Raw genomic sequence first — 25,113 nt, 5'->3', positions numbered from 1 at the left:
TCGGCATCAGAGGCCAGAGCCCTTTTGATTTTGCTGAAAATTAGAAAACCAGAAGAGGAAAAGGGGGGGACACAAATCCCCTGGCATCTGGTTAGCACATTCATCAACTTTAACCAAGTCTATAATTGTTGAACTGGTTGAAAGCCTGTACTGAGAAAGTAGCTATCAATGGTTTGCTGTCAAACTGGGAGGTCATATCTATGTGGGGTCCTGCAGGGATCAGTCCAGGGTCTTGTACCATTCAATATTTGCATTACATGTCTTGGATACGGGAGTGGAGAGTACGCTCATAAAATCTGCAGATGCCACCAAGCAAGACTGTTAGGAAGAAATTAGCAAGACTGTAGGGCTAATGCAGTGGCTCTCCAACTTTTGTGTTGCTGACCCCTTTTATATAGGAAACCTCTGAATGTGGACACCCCCCCCTTTCAAATTAAATACACCTTTTTATATATTTAACAGCATTATAAATACTGGAGGCAAAGCAGAGTTTGGGGTGGAGGCTGACAGCTCGTGACCCCCATGTAATATCCTGACCCCAGTTTGAGAACCCCTGGGCTAATGGGACCCACAATGTAATCTTAAAGTAAGTGAGATTCTGAAACCTTATATCTATTTTGAAAAACCACATAATGACCAGATTTTCATGCAGACATGATAGTTCCCAAATTAGGACTTTTTGATCAGCAACTGGTATTATCCCAGACTCCAATCAGTGGAGTCAAAAATCTGTATTTAATTTTGCAGCCTCTTACTACAAAAAGGAAGTGATGCAACTAAGACCACAAAATAATTACTTTGTTCTTTATTTGTAGGTTAAATGACATTAGAAACATGTTCCACCATTCACAAAGCTGGTATTCATGGCAACATGTCGCTGTATGGTGTTAGTTGATAGACTGGTGGCTACTGTATGAAATTTTTAAAACAGTGTGAGTTTTGAAGATACTTACAGAAACTTGATTGCATTATTTAAGTTGCTTAGAACATTCCTTCCATTAACAAATCTTTCTATAGTGTAATTATGTTAAAAAAAAAGTATTAACAAAATACTCTCCTTACAGCTCCATCTGCTGACATTAAAGAAAACTGCCGTAAGTTAATAAATTAAGACCTCTGTCCAGTAGTAACGTTACTACTCAGCAGTCTGATGTCACCTTAACTATGAAGCTATTAACAGTGTCTCCATTATACTAAAAATTAACCAGCACAAAATGAATTTATACCTTCCAGAGATCCAATCCCAGTTGTTTGTGCCAATAAGTCCTCATGTGTTGCAACTACCTGAAAAATTAGACCACCAATCATAATTTGCAAGGCTAATTCCAAAAATACAAACTCAGATTTTCTTTAAGCATATATCCATGAGTGGGCTTAGAAGAGAAAAGTGATTCTTAGGGTAGGAAGAATCCCTGAGTGATAAGGGACCTCTCTACTTTTCCCACTTGCTTTACAGACAAACCCCTCTACCTTGTAAACTCATTTGTGTCCATAATAAATTTTCAATCAGATGAGACTCTTCACAGTCAGCACCAAAGTGATATAGTTTATGCTTTAAGGACACAAACATTTTATTTTAGTAATACAAACTTTTTATTTATTCAATTATTTTTTTCTGAATTAATGTTCAGCACCTGGTCTAACCAGGCAGATTACAGCCAATGATGTTTAAATTTACACACCATTCAGTGATTAACCTTAGCCCTTGCCTTCTTCACATATTTAACTAAATCCTGGATTTTTCTAAACCCAGAATGCCAGTTGTGTCAAAATATGAGATGTGGAAAAACATTTACAAGGGATAAATTGAGAAAAATTCAGGTTTCTTATATAGTTGGGACATGAACAAAACATTTACACAAGTCTCTAGAAGAGAGAAGCTTCTAACTAGCCCACAGTGTCACCACCCCCTGTAAAGTATTTCCAGTTAATTCTATATTTAGGACAATCATCCTCTTAGATATGCACAGTAGATCTGAAACTCTGCTCTCCTTACATGAATGTTCTTCTACTGGTGTCAAAGGACGTTCCACACAAGGAGGGAGATCTTTCATGAAGCTCTGAGAAAAGTGTATTACTGTTCTATTACTCCTGCTAACAAACACTAATAGTATGAAAATGCAATTCCTATGAGGAAAATCCCAGATTTACAGGTGTATTCTACACCTGACAGATATCCATAGGACCCTACCAAATTCATGGCCGTGAAAAATGCATCACAAACTGTGTAACCTGATCTCTCCTCCCCTTGATATCTGGCAATTGTAGGGGAGGGGCAGGACTGGTGACATCCAGCCAAGGGTTCTACCCAGCTCTGAAGGCAGCGCCCTCACCAGCAGCAGCGCAGAAGTAAGAGTGGCAAATCCTGCGACCCCCCACAACCTCTTTTTGGGTAGGGACCCCAACGGTTACAACACTGTGAAATTTCAGATGTAAACATCTGAAACCATGAAATTGACTATTTAAAAAATCCTCTGACTGCAATTTGACCAAAACAGACCATGAATTTAGTAGGGCCTTAGATATAGATGCACTAGTGTTGGGAATGGCACTGGTTATGCAAACAAAGAACTACACCTCCTACATTTATAATTTTAGCTTTCTATTTATTACATTGTTTGCTAACTGCAACAATTACTGAAGATTTCATATCATCCAATTGTCGGAGAAAACTTAGTTCTCACTTCTTTGTTTGGGTAGAGCAAAGTCAGATACTTTATTCTGTTTAGCAGCTACAGCAGGGAGAGAGTGCACTAGGACACTGTCTCCCCTTCCTAGACTGGTCTCTCAACAGGTAAACAATTACAGCAAGCATTTATACTTTTGTTACAGATAATAAGCAACAGCTGCATTTTGTTTATACATAGGTCATCCTGACATCTTGTTTTTCTCACTTAATACGAAATGTAGACTGGAGTCTCTTATCTACACAGGGTCGAAACAACTTCTCACACAGTTCTTTTCCACTCGCCTCACACAATCCTTGCTTCTACAAATCTCGCGTTAGTAGGGTTACAGCTAGCCTAACTCTTGCTAACAAAGACTGTCATGCATTAAGATCCCCTACAAATCCCTGTCAGTTCTTTCTCTACTTCCACACAATACACAGTCTCTCTGTGTAGTTATTTTACACATGATCCCCACTTCAAGAAGCTCAGAATCTATCTGAAAGTACCAAATAATCACTGTATCAGTTACTTGATCACTCAATAAGGTAAATTTAGATTTGTCTTATGTTTGTAACAGGTAACTTTTTAAAAACTGGTTCCCAGTGAAAATGTCAGAAAGCAGAAGAGAGGAGGAAGTGCATCGAACAAGCACTGTGGTTAACATTCTTGAAAGACACACACTAGGTATGACTAGGTAACCCGTGGAAATGAGCCTCCCCAGCCCAGATTAACAGACTCAGGCTCATGCTAGCGCTCTAAAAACAGCTGTAGACACTGCTTTGAAATCACAGCTCAGACTCTGAAGACTACGGAGGCAACTTGAAATGCTGCGTACACAGCTATTTTTAGAGCGCTAGTGCAAGCCCAAGTCTGTGGACCTGGGCTGGGAGGCTCGCTGCTGTGGGCTGTGTAGGCATACCCTTAGTCACTAGTTACATAAAGAACATAAGAACGGCCGTACCAGGTCAGACCAAAGGTCCATCTAGCCCAGTATCTGTCTACTGCCAGTGGCCAATGCCAGGTGCCCCAGAGAGAGTGAACCTAACAGGCAATGATCAAGTGATCTCTCTCCTGCCATCCATCTCCATCCTCTGACAAACAGAGGCTAGGGACACCATTCCTTACCCATCCTGGTTAATAGCCATTTATGGACTTAACCACCATGAATTTATCCAGTTCTCTTTTAAACACTGTTATAGTCCTAGCCTTCACAACCTCCTCAGGTAAGGAGTTCCACAGTTGACTGTGCGCTGCGTGAAGAAGAACTTCCTTTTATTTGTTTTAAACCTGCTGCTTATTAATTTCATTTGGTGACCCCCTAGTTCTTGTATTATGGGAATAAGTAAATAACTTTTCCTTATCCACTTTCTCCACATCACTCATGATTTGATATACCTCTATCATATCCTCCCTTAGTCTCCTCTTTCTCCAGTTACTGAGAATGTGGGGAAACTTTAGGAGCATGCAAGACTGAAATACTGAACTTTTAAACTATGTTTGTACATGATTGCCTGAAACAAATGACATATCTAGTACTTACTTGTAAGTGAAGCTCTTTATCCAGTTGACTGATTCCTTGAGCAAGTTTTGCTAACTGTTCAGCTCACAGCTTGATGAACAGATTGAGAAGTATAAGTCTTTACATCAAAGTCTTCTCTTAAAAAAATCAGCGTAACATTCTGAAAAATATATTTTAAGCTGTTTATTTTTCACATCACAAAAGTTACAGACATATTTAAGGATGTAAAGAACTGCAGGTATACGAGACCTACACCCCATGTTATTAGCAGGTGTGGTCTGGTTTCTAGAATATAACTGGACTTTGATTTAAGGAGCAACCATTAGCAAAAAGAGCAAATTTAAAGGAGACATGCTTGATCACATCATTTTTATTGCCCATGTCCTGTTGCCTAAATCCAAAACTGGATAAAGCCACCTTTTCAGGAATGCATTACACTAAAACTATACTTCCCATTTCCTCTTCAGAATTTTGTAAGCTAAATGAGATGAAGTTTTACCCAGAGTAAAATTACTGAGAATCGCAAACAGAAAACTGACAATTGCAACTGACACCATCAAATCATATTGCAATCTTGTAAACGGATTAATTTCTATGGAATTAAATTAAAACCACCAAAATAATTTCATTTGTGATCCACGTTAGAATTAAACCAGAGACTCTAAACATTAACAATGATTACAATGATTTGTTACATCTCCTAGCTCTATTCTAGCCATTATGATAAAAATTGAAGAGGAGGCATACAGACAACTTTTATAATGGGATTTTGCTTTTTAAAGAGGAGACTGCAATTCCAACATGCAATCGATCCACATAACAAGATGACACTAACATCAGCACAATTTAAATACAGAGTTCTCCCTTCTTAGAGAGAGGAAGATGTAATCAGAGGACAGACTAGGAACCTGAAATTCCTGAGCTAGCAAGCCTTGCATACAGGGACTAACAGGACGTTCAGTAAGAAGGAGCCACCTTCCACCCCCCACAGTATATACAGCAGGATCTCGTGTGTGGAAGGGCCACTAAAAACAACACAATTCCTACTAACTTCATTTGATGCCACGATAAACCTGAAGCACAGGGACTAGAACAACTCGCAGCACGGGCAGTTACCCCCTCTTTCCAGCCAGCAGGACAGACAGTGAGCTTGGTGCATGGGGACCTGCAGGAGCAGCAAGACAGCCACGCGAGCAGACAGGTGAGACACGGTTCCCCTGCCACCGCAGCAAACTCCTCCGCAGCCTCCAGCTCTTCCGCCTCGCAGCCTCCGGTCCCTAGTCCGGCTGGCAAACCCAACACAGCCCGCACCACTAGCCTGGTGCCGGCCCCCTGCAGGGCCCCTCCGCTGCCCAAAGCCCTGTGTGCCCCGCGCAGAGCCCGACTGCCCGGTGCCCTCACTTCACCTCAGACCCTCTGCTGCCCGGCCCCCCGCTCGTGTCCCCGCCGCCCCCGACTTCACCGTTACCCCGCACCGCCTGCTCCCCCCCCCCGGACCCGCGCCAGCCCCTCCTCACCGTCCCCCAGCAGCTCCCCGAGAGCCAGTCCCAGGGCAGGGCTACCACCGCCGCTTCCCGCCGCGGCCTCCTCCATGCTGGCAGCTCGCGGAGACCCGAACGTCATCCAAGAGCGACCGGCGCGCGACAGCGCCAGAATGCCGCGCCCCGCGGTGTCTGTGGGCAGGGGCGGTGCTGGGGGGGTGAAGGGTCAGAGGGGAAAGGTCGCGCTGGCCTGGCATCTCCCGCCGCGGGTGAAGTGGCGATTGATGCTACGAGGGGCGGGAGCGGGCACAAGGGGGGAGGGGAGCTGGGCCGGGAGGGGCCCGGGGAGGGATGGGGGCAGGAGAGTGGGGCGCAGTATTGGGTGCTGGGGAGAGCAGGCCTGGCATAGCTGGCTCAGCATCGTTCCCTGCGCCATTCAACCCCGTCCTCTTATTGCTCTTCCTTTTCCCGCCCCACTGTCTTCTTCCCGTTTGTCTGTCTGTCTCTCCCCCATTCCCTGTCGTTCCTTCCCTCGCTGAGGATGTCTTGTGTACTTCTTCTGTCGTATTCATGGGCATTGGATTTTTCACGACAGTAATTAGAGCTAAAATTGGTAAATCCTCTGTATAGTACAGGGGTTCTCAAACTGGAGGTCAGGACCCCTCAGGGGGGAACGATGAAGTTATTACATGGGGAGTCACGAGCTGTCAGCCACCACCCCAAACCCTGTGTTTCCTCCGGCATTTATAATGATGTTAAATATATAAAAATGTGTTTTTAATTTGTAAAGGGGGTCGCATTCAGAGGCTTGCTATGTGAAAGGAGTCACCAGTACGAAAGTTTGAGAACCACTGGTATAGTATATCTCTCACTTTCTCAGTCTCCATAGCGTAAACTAATTTTTCCAAGTATCTGAGCATATTCTTTATTGTATTTCTAGGAGATTCAGTTAGCTGAGAGTCAAGTACCCATTTCTGTGTTAGTCATGCGTTGCGCAAATTAACAAAAATATATTTGTAGGTGTATTGCTTTCTGTTGCAGAATGTTAAATATAAGACCTATACGAAGGATATATTTAAAACAGATGTAATATAATCCATAAACTGCTTCCCACAAACTGAGGACAGCAGGACACTAACTTCTCACCAGGACATAGCCCCAGACCTTGGCGGTGGAACCACCCTCCCCCCTTTCCCCATCCTCCTTGTGAAGTTAGTGTAAATTCTATTAACTTTTTTGTTAGTTAACTTTGAACAGTTATCCATTGCTGTATGCTATGAGAATTGGGAATAAGTAGTAAGAGTTCTGTTTAAAATTTTGTTTTCTTTTTCCAGATTTTAAATAGTATTGAAACTCATAAATGATTAGTGACGCCATAGAAACCACACAATGTCAACAAAAGGATCCAGTAGATTTGTTTCATTCCGGGCACTTTGTAAAAGTATGTGCCCCTATGGTCCGATATTCAAAGTAAGTAACAACTCATGTTTAACTATACACTTTCAATGGTTTCTCCATGTAAATATATGTTAAGTATAAAAATAAATCTGGTCACTTTTTTTAACAGTTTGGAAAACATGCTTCAAAAATGCATGTTTATTTGTTTAAACTTTATCCTGTGGTAATACCTAGACACCCCACTGTATTAGGTGCTGTATGACTGAAAGCACTTACATAATTTTATTTTAAAATCATTTATGTAGGAAAACAATGTATGTTTTGGATTGGTTTATTTCAATTCAAATGTCCATCTACTCACAGGTTGGCTTTCAGAACTTTGGTCAGGAAATACAGCTGTGATTTGTGTTATACACCAATGATAATTGCTGCAGATTTTGTCAGATCTGTGAAAGCTAGAGACAGTGAATTCACAACAAGCAAAGGTATTTATTTTATATGTTCTTGTTTTTCCAGGGATTTTATGCAATAATTGATCTTAGATAGTAGATTCTCTGTAACTTGAAGTCTTGAAATCATGATTTGAGGGGTGAGGTACTATGGCCTGCAATATGCAGGATATCAGACTAGATGATCATGACAGTCCCTTCTGGCCTTAAATTCTTTTAATCTAGTTGCCTTTCTGTTTTCCGGTTGTTAACTGAAGGTTGATTATGTCCCCACAGGGTCCACAGGCCTTGTCAATACTTGAAATGCTACAGCTTCACAGATGCAGCACTGCAACTGCGCCACTGTAGCACATCAGTGTAGACACTACCTACGCTGATAGGAGGGGTTCTTCCATCAGTGTAGGTAATCCCCCGCCTTGAGAGGCAGTAGCTAGATAGTGCCAGGTCTACAGAAGAATTCTTCTGTCAACAGATCAGAATAGCTACATCTCTCAGGGTATGGATTTTTGACACCCCTGAAGAAGTAGCTATGCTGATGTAAGTGCCTAGTGTAGACCAGCCTTTAGCACCACTGCTGCTGAGGTACTAAGCCTTGCAGACATAAAGAGCATCAGACCTGAGACTATAGGTATGTCTACAGTATGGGATTATTCCGATTTTACAGAAATCAGTTTTTGGAAACAGATTGTATAAAGTCAAGTGCACGCGGCCACACTAAGCACATTAATTCGGCGGTGTGCGTCCATGTACCGAGGCTAGCATCGACTTCTGGAGTGTTGCACTGTGGGTAGCTATCCCATAGTTCCCGCAGTCTCCCCCGCCCATTGGAATTCTGGGTTGAGATCCTAATGGGGCCAAAAATTTGTCACGGGTGGTTATGGGTAAATGTTGTCAGTCAAGCCTCCCTCCGTGAAAGCAATGGCAGACAATCATTTTGCACCCTTTTCCCTGGATTGCCCGGGCAGACTCCATAGCACAGCAACCATGGAGCCTGTTCAGCCTTTTTTCCATGTCACCGTATGTCTCCTGGATGCTGCTGACAGATGCTGTACTTCAGTGCTACACAGCAGCATCCCCTTGCCTTATGCAAGTTAGCAAAGACGGTTACCAGACCTACTGTACCGTCTGCTGTTTTGCAAGTTGGCAGTGACGGTTACCAGTCATACTGTACCGTCTGCTGCTGTCATGGGTGCTCCTGGCCAGCCTCGGTGAGGTCTGTCGGGGGCTCCTGGACAAAAATGGGAATGACTCCCCAGGTCATTCTCTTCTTTAAGTTTTGTCTAATGGAGAGTCAGTCCTGCCTGGAATATCATGGCAGCTGGAGGCTTCTGCCTCAGGCTGCTCTCCCAGTCAGCAGCACCACGCGGTCATGCCTACCCCAGCCTACCCCTGGCAACCAGGGCTTACAATCAGATACTTGTGTTTAGCTGTAACACTCTGAGGAGCTGGTGTTGGTGAAGACACTCCTAAGCCAATGAGAGACAGTACATGCCTCGGCCCGTCCCACTTCCAGCAGCTCCCATTGGCCTGGAGCAGCGAACTGCGGCCAGTGGGACCTGCCATCAGCGGAACCTGCAGACGGGGCAGGCTTACAAACCGGCACGGCCTGCCAAGGGCTTTCCCTACACAAGCGGCGTCCCAAGTTTTGGAAACTCTGAATTAGAGGATTAGGTTTGCAGTTTATAATCCCATATTAAGAGTTTTCTTTGGTCTTGTGGTGCTCTTGTGGTATGTGTTTAAAAAAATCAGATATGGATAAAGGAGTGTAATTAAGGTTGGTGCTAGAACCTTTATTTTTTCTAGACTTGCTGAAATTTTTGGTTTTATGAACTATAACCTTCCAATTTTCTTACTTTAAAAATATATTTAAAACTTAACTGAATTTCTTTACTTCTTAATTGGTTATTAAAATGTCACCATTATAAGAACCCTATTCTGTACAGTTTCTAATGTTTCCTTATATTTTGTGTGTCAGAACATCCAAATATAAGGCAACATAAGAAATGAAGTCTGCATAGATCTTTAAAAAAAACAAAAAAAAACCAAACTTGTCTCTCTTTCTGTCATTGGAGACTATTTTTATTCTGTAAAAAGAGTGGGATTCTAATTTAGAAATAAATGTTTCTGCTAAAAATTATTTTCTTGTGGCAACACACATTGAAAATACTATTGCTATTAGAAATTTATTTTCAGTTATGCAGGAAAGGAAGATATACAAGGGATGGACTTTATCCAGCTATAACAAAACATTCATAAGTTTAGAATTCTTGTTTACCATTTTTTTTAAATCTTCTGTTGTTATACTGATTATGTTAAAGACCTGATTATGTTGACTTACTTGAAGAATTAGTAAGGGTGAGTTTCATATGTAGTATGCGTTGTTCTTGTTATGGTATATTCTAAAGAGCTCTTTCTTTGACTAGGTGATCGCCCACTGATTGTTCAGTTTGCTGCTAATGAAGCACAGGTTTTAGCTGATGCTGCCCGTATCGTCTGTCCTTTTGCAGATGGAATAGATCTAAATTGCGGCTGTCCTCAGAGGTAAAACTTTAAGAAGTTGGAAGAATGTTCCTAATTGTTTCAATCAGTATGAAAATGAAAAAATCACTTCCTAGTTTTCTAAATCCAAAGGAAATAATGATAGATTAATGGTAGTCCTTAAATGTAGAAATTCTGATTTGTCTTCCCGAGAAGATGAAACCTGAGAGGAATCTATCTGTTTATTGGCCCAAATCACATTGTATCTGAGTGCCTCAAAAATGTTAATTTATTTTTCCTTCTGATGCCCTTTTGGGGGCAAGGGGATGGGTAAAAATGTTATAATTTAGCTGAGTGGAAACAAAATTGGAGAGACTAAGTAACTTGTCCAAAGTCACATAGGAAATCCTGTGGCAGAACCAGGAATTGAAGCTACGTCTTCCAAGACCTGAGCCTTAACCATAAGACTATCTTTCACCCATAGCCAGTACTATCTCTGCCTTCCTCCCTGTCCACAAAATAATTCACCAAATGTGTTGAGAAGGAAACTGAAATAGTGCATTATGTTGAAACTGATCTTTTATTGCAAATATACAATACAAACATTGTTCTCTTTAACTTAAAGATGGGCAATGGCGGAAGGTTATGGTGCTTGTTTAATAAATAAACCAGAGCTGGTTCAAGATATGGTGAGACACGTAAGAAATCAAGTAGAGAACCCCAGATTTTCAGTATCTATTAAGATAAGGTAAGTTTAGACCACTACTATGTCTCAAGACAATGAAGCATGTTTATTATTTAATCAAGCAAAACAGAAAATGTGTTGGGTTAATATTACCTTTATAGAAAAAGTGCCGTACGCATGGTCTGTGGAAACTTGCACTCAGCTTTTTGGTAGGTCAACCCTGAGATCTGTAACAACCCTAGCTGGTCAGGATCTGTTTTCTTTCTCATCCAAAATACATTTGGGGACATGTAATCCTACAAAATTGCAGTCAGTGTTTCTCTGATGCTACATGTTGTCAAGTGTACTTTGGTTTGCAAGAACACACTGATATGCAAAACAACCTAAAAGGCATGCATTTTTTAAAAAACTCAGAATTCAGGAAAGGTAAAATGATCACAAGCTAATTGAATAGTTTTGTATTGTTTATACTACCATATCACCTAGTGCTTTGAACCAAGCTAAGCAAACTTGGGTCAAGTTACCACTTGGATGGGAGCTCTCAAAGGAACATAGAGGGAACAGGAAATGGTGTTGGTAAGTTAGTGATATTCTTCCTCTTATCAGTTTAGAACTATATCTAGTATGGTATTAATGGCATTGTCCAGCTGGAGAAGCTGTCTTTTAGATGAGGCATTAAAAATAGATACTGACGAATCATGATTGCTTAAAGATTTGTTTACATTCCTTATCAAATTCCTTGTCATTCTGCCTACCTAAATTCTCACTCCAGTTTCAGTTGGAAAAAGATATCCTTCACTTCACTGACTTCTAAAATATTGTGATATGTTGCCATGTTGCATTTCAGTGGTGGAGGCAGTGATTCCTGTGTAGGTTTTGTATATCAGCAAAGTTTCTGTTAATAAAGATCTAAAGTTGATTGAGATTTTTCAGAAAGAAAGGTGCTATATAAATGTGAGTTATTTCATGATTGGTACAAAATTACACAAAATTATATATTTTTAAGAGCCTCATGGGTTTCTGGCAATTGTTATAAAGTTTGGACACCCTTTCAATTTTAGTGACATGATTAAACAGGATAATACTAAATCAAGGGATATTAATTTATTAAAATAATGTGTTATATGATAAAAGATCTGTTCATCTTCCAACAATCATGTTCTTTCTTCATTTGTACAATTCTTGTTTGTTCTGCCTTATGATGGGATTTCATGCAGTTCAGATAACTGTTTGATGGTGAGGATAATTATTACATTCCTTGCAATTTTAGAATCCATGATGACCTAAAGAGAACTGTAGATCTCTGCCGAAAAGCTGAAGCCACTGGAGTTTCCTGGATTACAGTTCATGGGAGAAATGTAGAAGAACGACATCAGCCAGTACACTATGATGCAATTAAAATAATTAAACAAAATATGTCTATACCTGTTGTAGCTAATGGAGATGTTAAAACTTTAAAAGATGCCGAGAATATTCATCATATGACGGGGACAGATGGTAAGAACTCAGAATACTTTGGGTATTATTTCAATAAACTTGCTGGGAAACGTACTTCTTAAAATACACATTTGTCTGTAAGTTGAACTTATATTTGAGTGTTTTGCACTCTTCAAGGAGAGAACTGAGATATGAAGTTGGTTGGTTCTGACAGCTTAAGGATTTATGAGCAGACACACTTAAAAGCTGTTACCAGCACAAAATTCTCTGTTACTCTCACACATTAGGGGCACCCACCTTTACCCTTCTGTGGGCTCAAGACGTAACCCTCTTAATTTAGGCACCCACCCTTATTCTGTTCCTAGGGCTCAGGTGTAACCTTACACTCTAGGGCACCCACCCTTACCCTGTTCCTAAGGCTCAGGCGTAACCCAGTTAATTTAGGCCCTCCACCCTTTCCCAGTTTCTAGGGCTCTAGGTAAAAGGCACCTAACTTTACCCCTCTGTGGGCTCTGGGCTTTACGACTCTGGGCTCCAGGCTTTACTCCTCCGGGCTCCACGTAAACATCCATTCCCTGTGGACTCAGGGCTTAATCTTTTGTGGGTTTACAGGGTCTTTTACGAGAAAAAGAGCATTACACAGTAATAGCCTACTTAACCTCTATTTATTAACAATCACCAAAACAGAATGCACACGCTACACATACAGTGCTCACCACTCCTAATAAGAGAGATGAACTTTTCTTGATGGCCAGTCAAGATCAGGTCATCTGGGGGACTCCAGTTTCTGCACAGTGTCATTGGCAGATATTGAGGTCTGTCAGCTGTGATCTTGGGGCTGTGTCTGGAGTCGGTTCCCAAAGAGCTTCCTTTTGGACCACAGTTTATATAGTAAAACTTGAGTCCTGCTTAGCTGTACCTTAACTAATCATTTTACTAAAATATTCCTAACCATCCTAACATTGTAAAACAATTATTTAACCAATCATACTCCACCACCTTAATTAATTTACACCTAGCAAAATTAATTATGCAACAGACAAAGAATCAAAGAACCAGACAGAGATCATATAGATAAACAATAGAAAAGTGGGGACCATAAAGACAAAACAATAAAGAAATGAGGATTTCACAACCACAACTATTGATAAGTGGTTTCTTGCCAGACAGAATGCTGTCAAATTAAGTTTTCTTTAACCATCTTAAGATCTGTTTCTTTATCTGGTGATAGTGGGTGCTATTAGGACAGGATCTCCTTAGCCCAATATTACATCGTTTTAATATAATTTAGATGGAATGTGAGGATGTGACTTCCTGCTTCTTCGCTAATGGCTGCTGCTCTCCTAATATGGCTGCAGACAAAGGCTTTACAATATGGCTACAGGAAAAGGCCTTATCCTTACAAAGCTTTAGAGTACTACTATGCATAACTATGAATAAGTACCTCCAAGGCAAATTGCAAAAGCCCTTTATTTAAATACTGTATCCCACTCCTACATGCAGAGAACCCTCAGACACTCATCATCTTAATATGAATGATTAATGACATTATTCGAGAGTTCCTTCTGTTCCTACAAGGCAGTGGTGGGCAACCTGCAGCCTGTCAGGGTAACCTTCTGGCGGGTCATGAGACCGTTTGTTTACATTGACTGTCTGCAGGCACAGCCGCCCGCAACTCCCAGTGGCTCTGGTTTGCTGTTCCCAGCCAATGGGAGCTGTGCGAAGCGGCGGCCAGCCCGCACCACTTCCTGCAACTCCCATTGGCCAGGAACGGCGAACCGTGGCCACTGGGAGCTGCAGGCAGCCAGTCAATGTAAACAAACGGTCTCATGACCCGCCAGAAGGTTACCCTGATAGGCCACATGCAGGCTGCAGGTTGCCCACCACTGCTACAAGGGGTGCCTCAGTGGCAGCCATTTTGGCTCTTGCAGGTGAGAGATGGATCTGTGACTGTGGCAAGTAAAGGGAGGAAGGAGGAGTACTGTCCAGCCAGATACTTGCCAAAATTCAGGACAGTCAGTTTCAGCTTTATTGTTTCCTTATGCTCCCCAGTCAGTCTGTCTGTGTCATAGAAATGTAGGGCTAGAAGGGACCTCAAGAAGTCATCAAGTCCAGCCGCTAGCCAGGACCAAGTAAACATAGACCAGGGGTCGGCAACCTTTCAGAAGTGCCGTGCCGAGTCTTCATTTATTCACTCTAATTTAAGGTTTTGCGTGCCAGTAATACATTTTAACGTTTTAGAAGGTCTCTATAAGTCTATAATATATAACTAAACTATTGTTGTATGTAAAGTAAATAAGATTTTTAAAATGTTTAAGAAGCATCATTTAAATTTAAATTAAAATGCAGAGCCCCCCAGACTGGTGGCCAGGACCCGGGCAGCATGAGTGCCACTGAAAATCAGCTGCACCCTTGCCATAAGTTGCCTACCCCTGACATTGACCATCCCTGATAGGTGTTTGTCCCACCTGTTCTTATAAACCTCCAATGATGAGGATTCTACAACCTCCCTTTGAAGCTTATTCCTGTGCTTAACTGCCCTTACAGTTAGAAAGTTTTACCTAAATCTCCATTACTGCAGATTAAGCCCATTACTACTACTTCTGTGGATACAGAAAACAATTGATCCCTGTCCTCTTTATAACAGCCCATAACAAATTTGCAGTCTTAACAGGTTCCCCCATCAGTCTGCTTTTCTCAAGACTAAATGTCCACAGCTTTCCTAAGTGTGGTGCCCAGAACTGGACGCACTATTTCAGCCGAGGCTTCACCAGCTAGTGCAAGTGTTCTTTAAGTCATTTGAGTTACACAAGGGATGAATTTGTTTCCTCGCTATGGGTCAATCAGTAGTAAATTTTGCTCAAAAAAACAGAATCATCCTATGTTTAGCTAATAAAAACAAAATATTACTGAAGGAACTGGGAAGAAAAGTTCCCATTCTGTGTATGCTGTGTTTTCTTTCAAATCCTCTATCATGAAGTGCCATTAAGCTGGGTAGACCGGACCTCTAAATATCACAGGTAATCTTGGATTTGGACTGTTAAACAGAGTTTCCATATCGACTTTCCAGCTTCTTCTGCTCTCTAGTTAGCTATTCACAAGTATTAGATACTGTGGTGATGGGTGCTATATAAAACGCTCAGGTAAACATAAAAAAGTTAAAAGTTAAATTGTATATTAACACTTCTCAAATTTTCCATTTGAAGGTGTAATGGTTGCTAGGGGGCTCTTAGCCAATCCAGCCATGTTTGCAGGATATGAAGAGACACCTTTGAAGTGCATCCAGGACTGGGTTGACATTGCTCTTGAACATGGGACTCCTTTTACGTGTTTTCATCATCATTTAATGTACATGATGGAACGGATAACTTCAAAACAGGAAAAAAGGGTTTTTAATGTTTTATCAAGCACCTCAGCGGTTCTGGACTACCTCAATGACCACTATGGGGTGTAATAGGTTTTAAAGTATTTTAATCATGTTAATATTGCATTTTATATTTTAGAGTTGCAGGTACTTTGTTATAGTGGTAGGTTTCCCCATGCTTATATTTATTAGTCAAAATCACAGTGCATTGAAAGATCTCATGCAGTGTAACATTACTGGACATTTCTGAACTGATCATATTATATTTTTATATTAACATTTTCAACTCAGGAAATATTCATGACTTGAAAATAGCTTTTATATATGTATGGTAATGCATTGCCATACACAGGAATGTGATGCTGTAAGCAAAGTGTCTTATGAGAAAATAAATTATATATGCAGTACCAAAGTGCTTTCAAAGATCACTCCCAATGCTGCTACCCTTACTCATGTGAGTAGAAGGGCCACAGGAACAGGCTCAAATGGTATTAAACAGAATTATATTGAATTGTTCCCTTAATTGAGAAAAGCTCAACTGAGAAGCCCAGCTAGTATTTATCTAAAGTGAAAATTCAGTATTTATGTTTGGTTTTAATTATGTGGGCCCCTAAATCACAGAAGAGAGAGGCTTCACACCACTGCCCCTCTTTAGGTTTAGGTGTCCCATTTGCTGCTCTGAAGGCCTGAAATCCCTTAAACTGACGTTGAATTTAGAGTTCCAGATTTTCCTAGCCAAGTGGAAGAAAATATATTAAATTTTAGTTTTCCACTCCATTAATTTTCAAGTGGAAGCTCTGTCTGCTTAATGTTAAGTGATACTATAAGTCCAGAATGAAATTGTTTTGGTAACTAAGGTCTCAAATCAGACCTTGAATCAGTGCTTGAAATTAAGCATGTGCTTGTTTTGTCCCCTTCACTTCAAAATAGGACTTCACTTGTGCGCTTGAAGTTATACACGTGTTTAGGTACCTTGCAGACTTGGGGCACAAAACTTAAAAAGATTTTTTCAACATGCACTATGTACAGTATATGTTCCTAAGATCAAGTGGGTGAGGTGATATATTTTATTGGACCAACCTCTGTTGGTGAGAGGTAAGATTCTGAGTTTACACAGAGCTCTTCTTCAAGACTGGGAAAGGCACTCAGTCCAGGTCACCTCTACAGACCTATCTCAATCCACATCCCTGAGCAACATAGTTCTATCAACCTAACCTGCTGTGTAGACTGTACTATGTCAGCAGGAGAGCTTCTCCCATTGACATAGCTACCACCTCTCAAGGAGATGGATTAACTACAAAACTCTCCCATTGGCTTAGGAGCGTCTTCACCAACACCAGCTCCTCAGAGTGTTACAGCTAAATACAAGGTGGAACAGCTAAGGAGTTAACACATCTTGCAAGAGACCACTGAAGGTGAATTGGGTAGGTATCACCTCTACAATCATAGGATAAAAGAGGTGTTAGTAGGTTCCAGACTTTTGTAATGAGCCATAGATTCAGTGTCTTTCTTAAGTACAGTAACTGCTCACTTAAAGTCATCTCGGTTAACATGTTTCATTGTTATGTTGCTTATCAATTAGAGAACATTCTCGTTTAAAGTTGCACAATGCTCCCTTATAACTTTGTTTGGCAGCTGCCTGCTTTATCCACTGCTTGCAGAAAGAGCAGCCCTTTGGAGCTGGCTGGTGGGGGCTTGGAACCAGGGTGGACTAGCAGCCCTCCCTATCAGCTCCCTGCTCCCCTAAGTTCCTGTGCGGCAGCTGCCCAGCAGGCTATCAATTGCCGGCAATTCAGTTGTCCCTCCCGCCACTGCCATATGCTGCTCCTGTCCTCTGCCTTAGAGATGCTCCTGGAGCCTCCTGCAGGGTGTGTCCCTCTGGCTCTGTCTGCCATGCTGTCTCCCCTCCCTCCATTTGTGCTGCCTTGTAGAGTGTGAGGCTACATTAACAAAAATGTGTTAACCCTTGAGGGCTCAGCCGAGTACTAGTTCATCATTTAGCAGTAAGGCATTCCCTGGGAAATATCCCACCCTCTGACTTCACCACCTCAACCAAGCTTCACAATCATCATTGCTGTGTACAGTATTAAATTGTTTAAAACTTATACTGTATGTGTGTGTGTGTGTGTGTATATATATATATTTTTTCCCACCAGACAAAAGACTATATATATAGACTATATATAAGACTATATATATAGTCTTTTGTCTGGTGAAAAAAATTTCCCTGGAACCTAACCTCCCCCCAACCATATTAATTCTTATCGGTAAATTGGATTCGCTTAACGTTGTTTCGCTTAGTCACATTTTTCAGGAACATAACTACAGCATTAAGCGAGGAGTTACTGTACATGATTTTTGGTGTCTAGCAGTTATGAATTTAAGTTCCCAAGCTTGTCTTTTGAAAGTGTTGTGCAGATTTCCTTTGAGGATGAGGACAGAGAAGTCAGTTATGGAGTGATTATTTTGTGAAAAGCGTTCACCCACCCCAAACACATCACCAAACTCAACCATTTAATCCTCACCCATAACAATTTTACATTCAACAACAAATAATTTATCCAAACCATGGAAACAGCCATGAGTACTGGGATGGCTCCCCAATACATCAACCTTTTCATGACTATCTTAAGGAAGAATTTCTGGACAAATGCACTACAAAATCAATGATATACCTGAGATATATTGATAATATTTTCATTTGCTGGACAGATGACCAGAAGAGCTCTGTGTAAGCTCAAAAGCTTGTCTCTTTCACCCACAGAATTTGATCCAATATATTATTTTTTCATCCACTTTGTTTCTCTAATATCCTGGGACCAACAAGGCTACAACAACACCCTAACAAATATGTTCCTGTACAGTGTATAATAATGACATGACAGAATGTAACTGGGCATAGCAGGGCCCCCTTTGCTCCTGCCTCTGTTCTGCTCCAAAAACCATTCAGAGACCTTGTGGCTTAGCAATCACTGGTGCAGTTTATTTACAGCGTGCAATCACACCACACACAGATTGGGGGTTTCAGCCTTAAGGACTCAGTTTCTACAGCCAAGCCAAGCCACTCTCTGACTTCCCCCTTTCCATCTGTCCTCTGAACTGTTTATGCAGCCCCAGGCTAGCAACTATTTCCCCTTTGCCAATTAGGCACAGGTTTCTCTAGCCAGCTCCAATCTACCTCCCATAATTGGAGCTGGCGTGACAGAGGATTAGCTCAGCAGTTCATGCCCAGCATCCTGTCACATAGAAATAGGATAAAATCAGTGCAGGTAAGAAGCAGTCTTCTGAATTACATCCAAAAAAAAAAAGTTAGAAAACTTTTAAACCTGGTTCTCTCAGTCAGGTTTTAACAACCTTGTCTTTTGTTCACCCAAACCATGATTGTCACTACACACTGTGTTTTTCATAAGCAAAAGGTAGTGAAAATTAGAACAAGGTAGTAACACTCTACACCTGCTACAAATTTGAGTCCAATATAATAAAGATTTTGAACAAAAATCATGTTTCATATGGTGTATGTTTATACAGAAATTCATGCCAGTAAGTAGTAAATTATAATGAATTGGGAGTTTGTTGACTCTCATACCTCTGGAAGTATCAATATAATTACCAGTAAATAGAAAATATTTTCTAATTGTCTGAATCATATATGTAATAATTTTGTAAGTGATTGGACCTGATTAACTTTTTTATTAAATACTTCATAAACTGTTCTGGGGTGGTGTTCTTGTTCCCCCAGCCGTGAGTTTTATTTTGGAATAAATGTTTGTTACGTGAGACTTTTTAAATATGGCAGCAGAAAAGAGTGTCATTCTTTAGTTTTAATAAAGTATGTGCCACAGCTGAGACATTACAATACAATTATCTAGGTTTATTTATTGAAATAAAGACAATTTACAATTTTGAGTTTTTCTGTCAATAGCATTCAACATTTATATTGTCAGCAAAAGAGACAAGTCTGAGGATGATTTAACAAGAAGTCAATTGTTGAAGTCCACTTGATTCTGAAGTCCTGCGATACTTGAGAGAATGAGATCTGTTCTATTTAAGAGGTGCTCCCATGGGCTCCAGAATGGTTGTGTTTGGGTTTTTGTTTATTTGTTTTGCTCACTCTACACATTTGTCATATGTTAAAAATAAACTTAGGGTAACAGTCTGCTGGTGAGATCTGCTATATGGATCCAAAGCTGATCTGTCTGCCATACATATCAAGTGACATCAGTGAAAGATCCACAAATAATGAAGAGCAAAATCTCAGAATTTAGATTAACTGAAAAAAAACCTTTTGGATGGTGTGGCAAGTCCCCTCGGGATGCAACCTGGAACTGGGGTACCACTGAGCCCTCTGACTCACCAGTCTAGGTTCCCTCTCACACTGTGCTGCTGTGACAAGCTGTACACAGCTCCTGGTCCTACACTCCCACCAGCATTCACATGGGCAGGGACACACCCAGCTGCAGTTACATGCAGGCTCTGGCTAACCAGTGCATGAACCAACAATAGAGAGGCTACAGCCAAAGTACCCCCACCTCTCCACCCTAGGATCCCAGAGCTGTACCATCCTGCCCTGATCAAAAACCTGACCAGTATGAATTTATTACCCAGTTTGCCCCTCCCTCAACATAGAGAGGAAAATACACACCAGCCCTTCTTAACTGAGCTGAGCTTTTCCCAAGCCTTCACTCAAAAACACACTGATTAAGATAAAACAAGTTTATTAACTATAGAAAGATAGATTTGAAGTGATAGCAAACAGATCATAGCAGATTACTTAGCAAATAAAAAGCAAACTAAGCTTAATATGCTAGCTAGGATTTGAATTAGCTGTATATCTTGGGATTAGCTTGGGACCAGCACTTCCCCCAGTTCAGTCTTTGTTCCTCAGGGTTTCCAGGTGTTCTCTTGTGTGGGGAGTGAAGCCAAATCATTATGTCACTCTCCACCTTATATAGTTTTTTCCATATGGTGGGAACCTTTTATTCTAAGCTAAGTTCCCAGCCATTTGTGGAAAAATACAGGTTCCAAAATGGAGTTCAGTGTCATGTGGTCTGGTCACATGCCCTTACATGCCTTCCTGAGTCATAGCAGCCCATTACTCATAGGTTGGCTGAAACGTTCGTGGGTGAGCACAACCTTTTCCATGGTCCATTGCCTTTGCTGAAAGGCCATTAGCACTGTCTAACTTCTTCATTGTTTTACCTGAAAGGCTCATTGTAGGTGTTTCCAACTTAACAACATATTTCGGTAACACATTGTGACACTCTGTACCTCGGGGGAACACCCAGCACCCCCATGTTCATCCTTGTAAAATGATTGTGTGGTATCCCATGCAAAGTTTGTCATGTCGGGTGTCTTCGGAAGACTCGTGATGCATTGATAGTAATTGTTATAGTGATGTTATAGGTTATAATTTCATGTATGTAGTTATGAGGCTGAAAATGTATCCTCATGGCTTAAAATAACCCCAGGCAAAAACTCTCAAGAGCAGAGAGGCAGTTCACACCTCATCAGGGCAGGTATTGGATAAACCCAGCCTCACAGGAACAAAGGACACTGGCCTAGGCAGCAACAAAAGAATCTGTTAGACACTCAGGGGAGTCACTCCCCTTCCTTTGGTCAGTATGGAACTGCAATGAGGTAATGCTCACCTGACTCTGAATGGGTGGGGGGGCGGCAAAGCCAAGAGGGAAGAAAGGACATGATAAAAGGGAGAGCCGTTTACCAGGCTCTTCCTCTCTCTTCCACCTACATCTACAGACACCACACCAAGCAACTGAAGCACTGATCAAAGGGTGGCTAAAGAGCCTGGCTAAAGAGCAACCAGCCTGTGGTGAGAAGCGTCTAAGTTTGTAAGGGCACTGAAAGTGTTAAGACCAGCTTAGAATGTGTTTTGCTTTTATTTAATTTGACCAAATCTGACTTGTTATGTTTTGACTTATAATCACTTAAAATCTACATTTATAGTTAATAAATCTGTTTGTTTATTCTACCTGAAGCAGTGCATTTGGTTTGAAGTGTGTCAGAGACTCCCCTTGGGATAACAAGCCTGGTACATATCAATGTATTTATTAAATTAAATTAATACATTAATTAAATTAACCATATAAGCTTGCAGCGTTCAGCGGGCATAACTGGCCACTGCAAGACAGAGATTCCTAGGGTTTTGTCTGGGACCGGAGAGCTCAGGAGTGAACAGCCCAGGAATGGGGGTTCTCACAGAAAAGCAGGGTAAAGCTGGCTCCCAGAGTCAAGGATTGGAGTGACCTAGCAGATCACTGGTCCAGATAACACCAGAGGGGAATGTCACACATGCATAGCAAAACTTCATAACTTCACATACGACGATAGCACATACAAACCAATGAGATATTAATGTTTAGTAGCTTAAGACATTTAGAATGATACCTCACAAGGCATACTTTGTACAAAACATATAATTATATGACAGTGGTGAATATAGGGTACTAGGGTGTCACAGATGGATCTTGTTTTCCATTGAAATAAATGGTAAAACAACTGAGTTCAATAGAATCAGGATTCTTTATAGTGTTACTGTTTATACCCTTCTTGGAAGTTTAATTAATCAAAATTTGTACTCAACCGCCCACTACTTATCTTTAATTGCTGAGTTCGGTAACTCTTTGTTTTATGTACTCATCATGAGCAGGCCTGTTGAGTTCAGAGAGTCAAGAAGGGAGGATTATTAGCTCTGATTACTTAACATAATTAATTAGGCTTCTTTTAACATTAGGAGACTGTTTATTTAATCCATGGTAGACCATAAATCAGGGGTGGGTAAACTACGGCCTGCGGACTGTGTCCGGCCCGTTAAACCTTTTAATCCAGCCCTCAAGCTCCCGCTGAGGAGGGGGCCGGGGGCTTTCCCCGCTCTGCACGGCTCCTGGAAGCAGCAGCATGTCCCGCCTCTGTCTCCTACACATAGAGGCAGCTGGGGGCTCCACACGCTGCCCTCACCCCAAGCACTGTCTCTGCAGCTCCCATTGACCAGGAACCGTGGCCAGTGGGAGCTGCAGGGACGGTGGCTGCAGATGGGGCAGCATGCAGAGCCGCCTGGCTGGCAACTTGCCTCTGCGTAGGAGCCATAGGGGGGACATTCTGCTGCTTCTGGGAGCTGTGGGGGTGGCGCCTGTGAACAAGGCATCATGCAGAGCCACTTGGCCACGCCGAGGCACCTGGCCTCACCTCTGTCTAGGAACCTTCCGGGAGCTGCTTCTGGGAGCTGCTTGACGTAAGCACGACCCAGAGCCTGCACCCCTGACCTCCTCCTCTGCCCCAACCCCATGCCCCAGCCCTGATCCCCCTCCCACCCTCCGAACGCCTCAGGTCCAGCCTGGAACACCCTCCTGCACCCCAAATCCCTCATTCCGAGCCACATCCCAGAGCCCACACCCCCAGCCGGAGCTCTCACCCACCCGCACCCCAACCCCTGCCCAAGCACAGAGCCCCCTCCCACACTCTGAACCCCTCAGCCCCAGCCCAGAGCCCCCTCCCCTGCATCCCAACCCCTTGTCCAAGCCCTGATCCCCCTACCGCCCTCGGGCCCAGCCCAGAGCACCCTTCTGAACCCCAAACCCCTCATCTCTAGCCCCACCCCAGAGCCTGCACCCCAGGGGTGAAAGTAAGTTAAAGGACTAACTGGTACGCCTGAGCCCCGGGGAGACCTGCTGCCTGAGCCCCAGGTAGCGGCGGCAGGGCTCCGGTGGTGATTTAAAGGGCCGAGGCTCCCCACAGTGGCTGAAGCCCCGAACCCTTTGAATCACCACCAGAGCCCTGCTGCTGCTACCCTGGGGCTCAGGAGGCGATTTAAAGGGCCCTTGGCTCCAGCCACTGCAGAGAGCCCCGGCACCTTTAAATTGCCAGCCTGGGGAAGCTGGTTGGGTCCGGCACGGTGTACGTACCGGCCCGAACCAGCTTACTTTCACCTCTGCCGCACCCCCAGCCGGAGCCCTCACCCCCCCACCCCCCATACACAATCCCCAATTTCTTGAGCATTCATGGCCCACCATACAATTTCCATACCCAGATGTGGCCCTCAGGCCAAAAAGTTTGCCCACCCCTGCCATAGGTGCTGGAACTAGAGGTGCTGGACTTGCTGTCCCACCCCCTGGCTTGACGTGGTTTCCATTATATATGGGTTTTACAGTTTGGTTCAATGGCTCTCAGCACCCCCATTATAAAAACTGTTCCAGCTCCCCTGTGGTAGACATGGAATGCTTGCCCCATATTGCGATTATTTTAATATTCATTACCTGCATATGCAGTTGGGTGTTACTAACTTAGGGCCTGAACCTAAAATGGTAAGCATCTTCTGTATGGGGCTTTGAGTTTTCCAATCCTAGACATCTGTGCCCACGCAGAGCCTAATTTAAATCAGATGGGCTCTGTGTAGGCTCAGGGTTTACCTACAGAAAGTAGCATATGCAATTGGGGCATTAGCTGATACCAATAGTAATTTAAGGGTTCTTGGCTGGGCCCAGTTCTCTACTACTACAGTCAATGGAAGTTTTGCCATTAACTTAGGGTTGCCAACTTTCTGATTGCAGAAAACTGAACACCCTTGCCCTGCCTCTGCCCCTGCTCCAAGGCCCTGCCCTTACCCTGCCCCTTCTCCAAGGCCCCGCCCCTGCTCATTCCATCCCCCCTACCTCCGTCACTCACTCTCCCTCACCCTCGCTCACTTTCACTGGGCGGGGTCAGAGGGTTGGGGTGTGGAAGCGGGTGAGGGCCCCAGCTGGGGGTGTGGGGCCAGGGATGAGGAGTTTGGGGTGCAAGAGGGGGCTCCGGGCTGGTGCCAAAGGGTTTGGAGTGCAGGAAGAGGTGCGGGCTCAGGGAGGGAGTTTGGGTGTGGGAGGGGACTCCGGGCTGCGGTGAGGGAGGGGGTGAGGGCCCCAGCTGGGGGTGCAGGGCTCTGGGGTGGGGCCAGGGAAGAGGGATTTAGGGCTTTAGGTTGGGGCCAAGGGGTTCAGAGTAGGGGTGGGCGGGGGTGGGCTGCAAGCTCTGGGATGGAGTTTGGTTGTGTGATAGGGCACAGGGCTGGAGCAGGGGGTTAGGGTGTGGGAGGGGGTGAGGGCTCCAGCTGGGGGATGCAGGCTCTGGGGTGGGGCTGGGGATAAGAGGTTTGGGGTGCAGGAGTGGCTGAGGGTTGCGTGCTCCAGGCAGCGCTTCTCTCAGGCGGCTCCCAGAGGTGGCTGACATGTCCCTGTGGCCCCTAGGTGCAGGGGTGGCCAGGCAGCTCTTTGTGCTTCTCCTGTCCGCAGGCGCTGCCCCTGCAGCTCCCATTCGCCATTGTTTCAGGCTAATGGGAGCAGCAAAGCTGGCACTCAGGGAAGGGGCAGCGTGCTGTTACCCCAAAATCTCTATTACAGAATAATAAGGAGGTGGCATATAAATAACAGGTTCGACTCCTACCAACATCTATCAACTGGGAGAGTTAGTTAGTGCCTCCCGCCCGTGTTGCATTGAAATAAAGGACAGAGCGAATATAACTGTGACATTATAGACATGAACTGTGATGGTATAGATCATTGTTGCAACCAGGGTCCTATGGTTGCACCAGGTCTTGTACAGAGGATGTCAAGTGGGGTGTCTACGGAAAGGTTGTAGTTTGCTGGT

At 43.1% G+C, this 25,113-nt stretch overlaps 1 protein-coding gene and 1 long non-coding RNA gene across 6 annotated transcripts; one reads left to right on the top strand and one right to left on the bottom strand.

Moving 5' to 3' along the window:
- Positions 1–783: 783 nt before the first annotated feature.
- Positions 784–5,885, bottom strand: LOC120392179. Its single transcript, XR_005591615.1, has 3 exons — positions 5,706–5,885; positions 4,210–4,348; positions 784–1,284 (listed from the first exon to the last, which is right to left on the bottom strand). It is a non-coding gene; the product is annotated as an uncharacterized LOC120392179 (long non-coding RNA).
- On the top strand, positions 5,854–17,109 carry DUS4L (dihydrouridine synthase 4 like). Of its 5 annotated transcripts, none has more exons than XM_039516742.1 (8): positions 5,854–5,938; positions 6,711–6,880; positions 7,004–7,139; positions 7,431–7,552; positions 9,940–10,057; positions 10,620–10,742; positions 11,950–12,176; positions 15,323–17,109. In XM_039516742.1, exons 3-8 carry the CDS (start codon positions 7,030–7,032, stop codon positions 15,568–15,570), a joined length of 948 nt encoding a protein of 315 aa, XP_039372676.1. In that variant the 5' UTR covers positions 5,854–5,938; positions 6,711–6,880; positions 7,004–7,029; the 3' UTR covers positions 15,571–17,109. The 5 variants fall into 5 exon arrangements, with proteins under 5 accessions (XP_039372676.1, XP_039372666.1, XP_039372684.1 ...); XM_039516750.1 differs by lacking the exon at positions 5,854–5,938 and adding an exon at positions 6,002–6,282; XM_039516722.1 differs by lacking the exon at positions 5,854–5,938 and adding an exon at positions 6,002–6,282 and having other exon boundaries at positions 6,460–6,880.
- The last annotated feature ends 8,004 nt before the right edge of the window (positions 17,110–25,113 follow it).

The sequence above is a fragment of the Mauremys reevesii genome, linkage group 1, assembly GCF_016161935.1.
Source record: "Mauremys reevesii isolate NIE-2019 linkage group 1, ASM1616193v1, whole genome shotgun sequence".
In the NCBI taxonomy this organism is placed as follows: Eukaryota; Metazoa; Chordata; order Testudines; family Geoemydidae; genus Mauremys; species Mauremys reevesii.
This window is presented reverse-complemented; position numbering and strand designations above follow the sequence as displayed.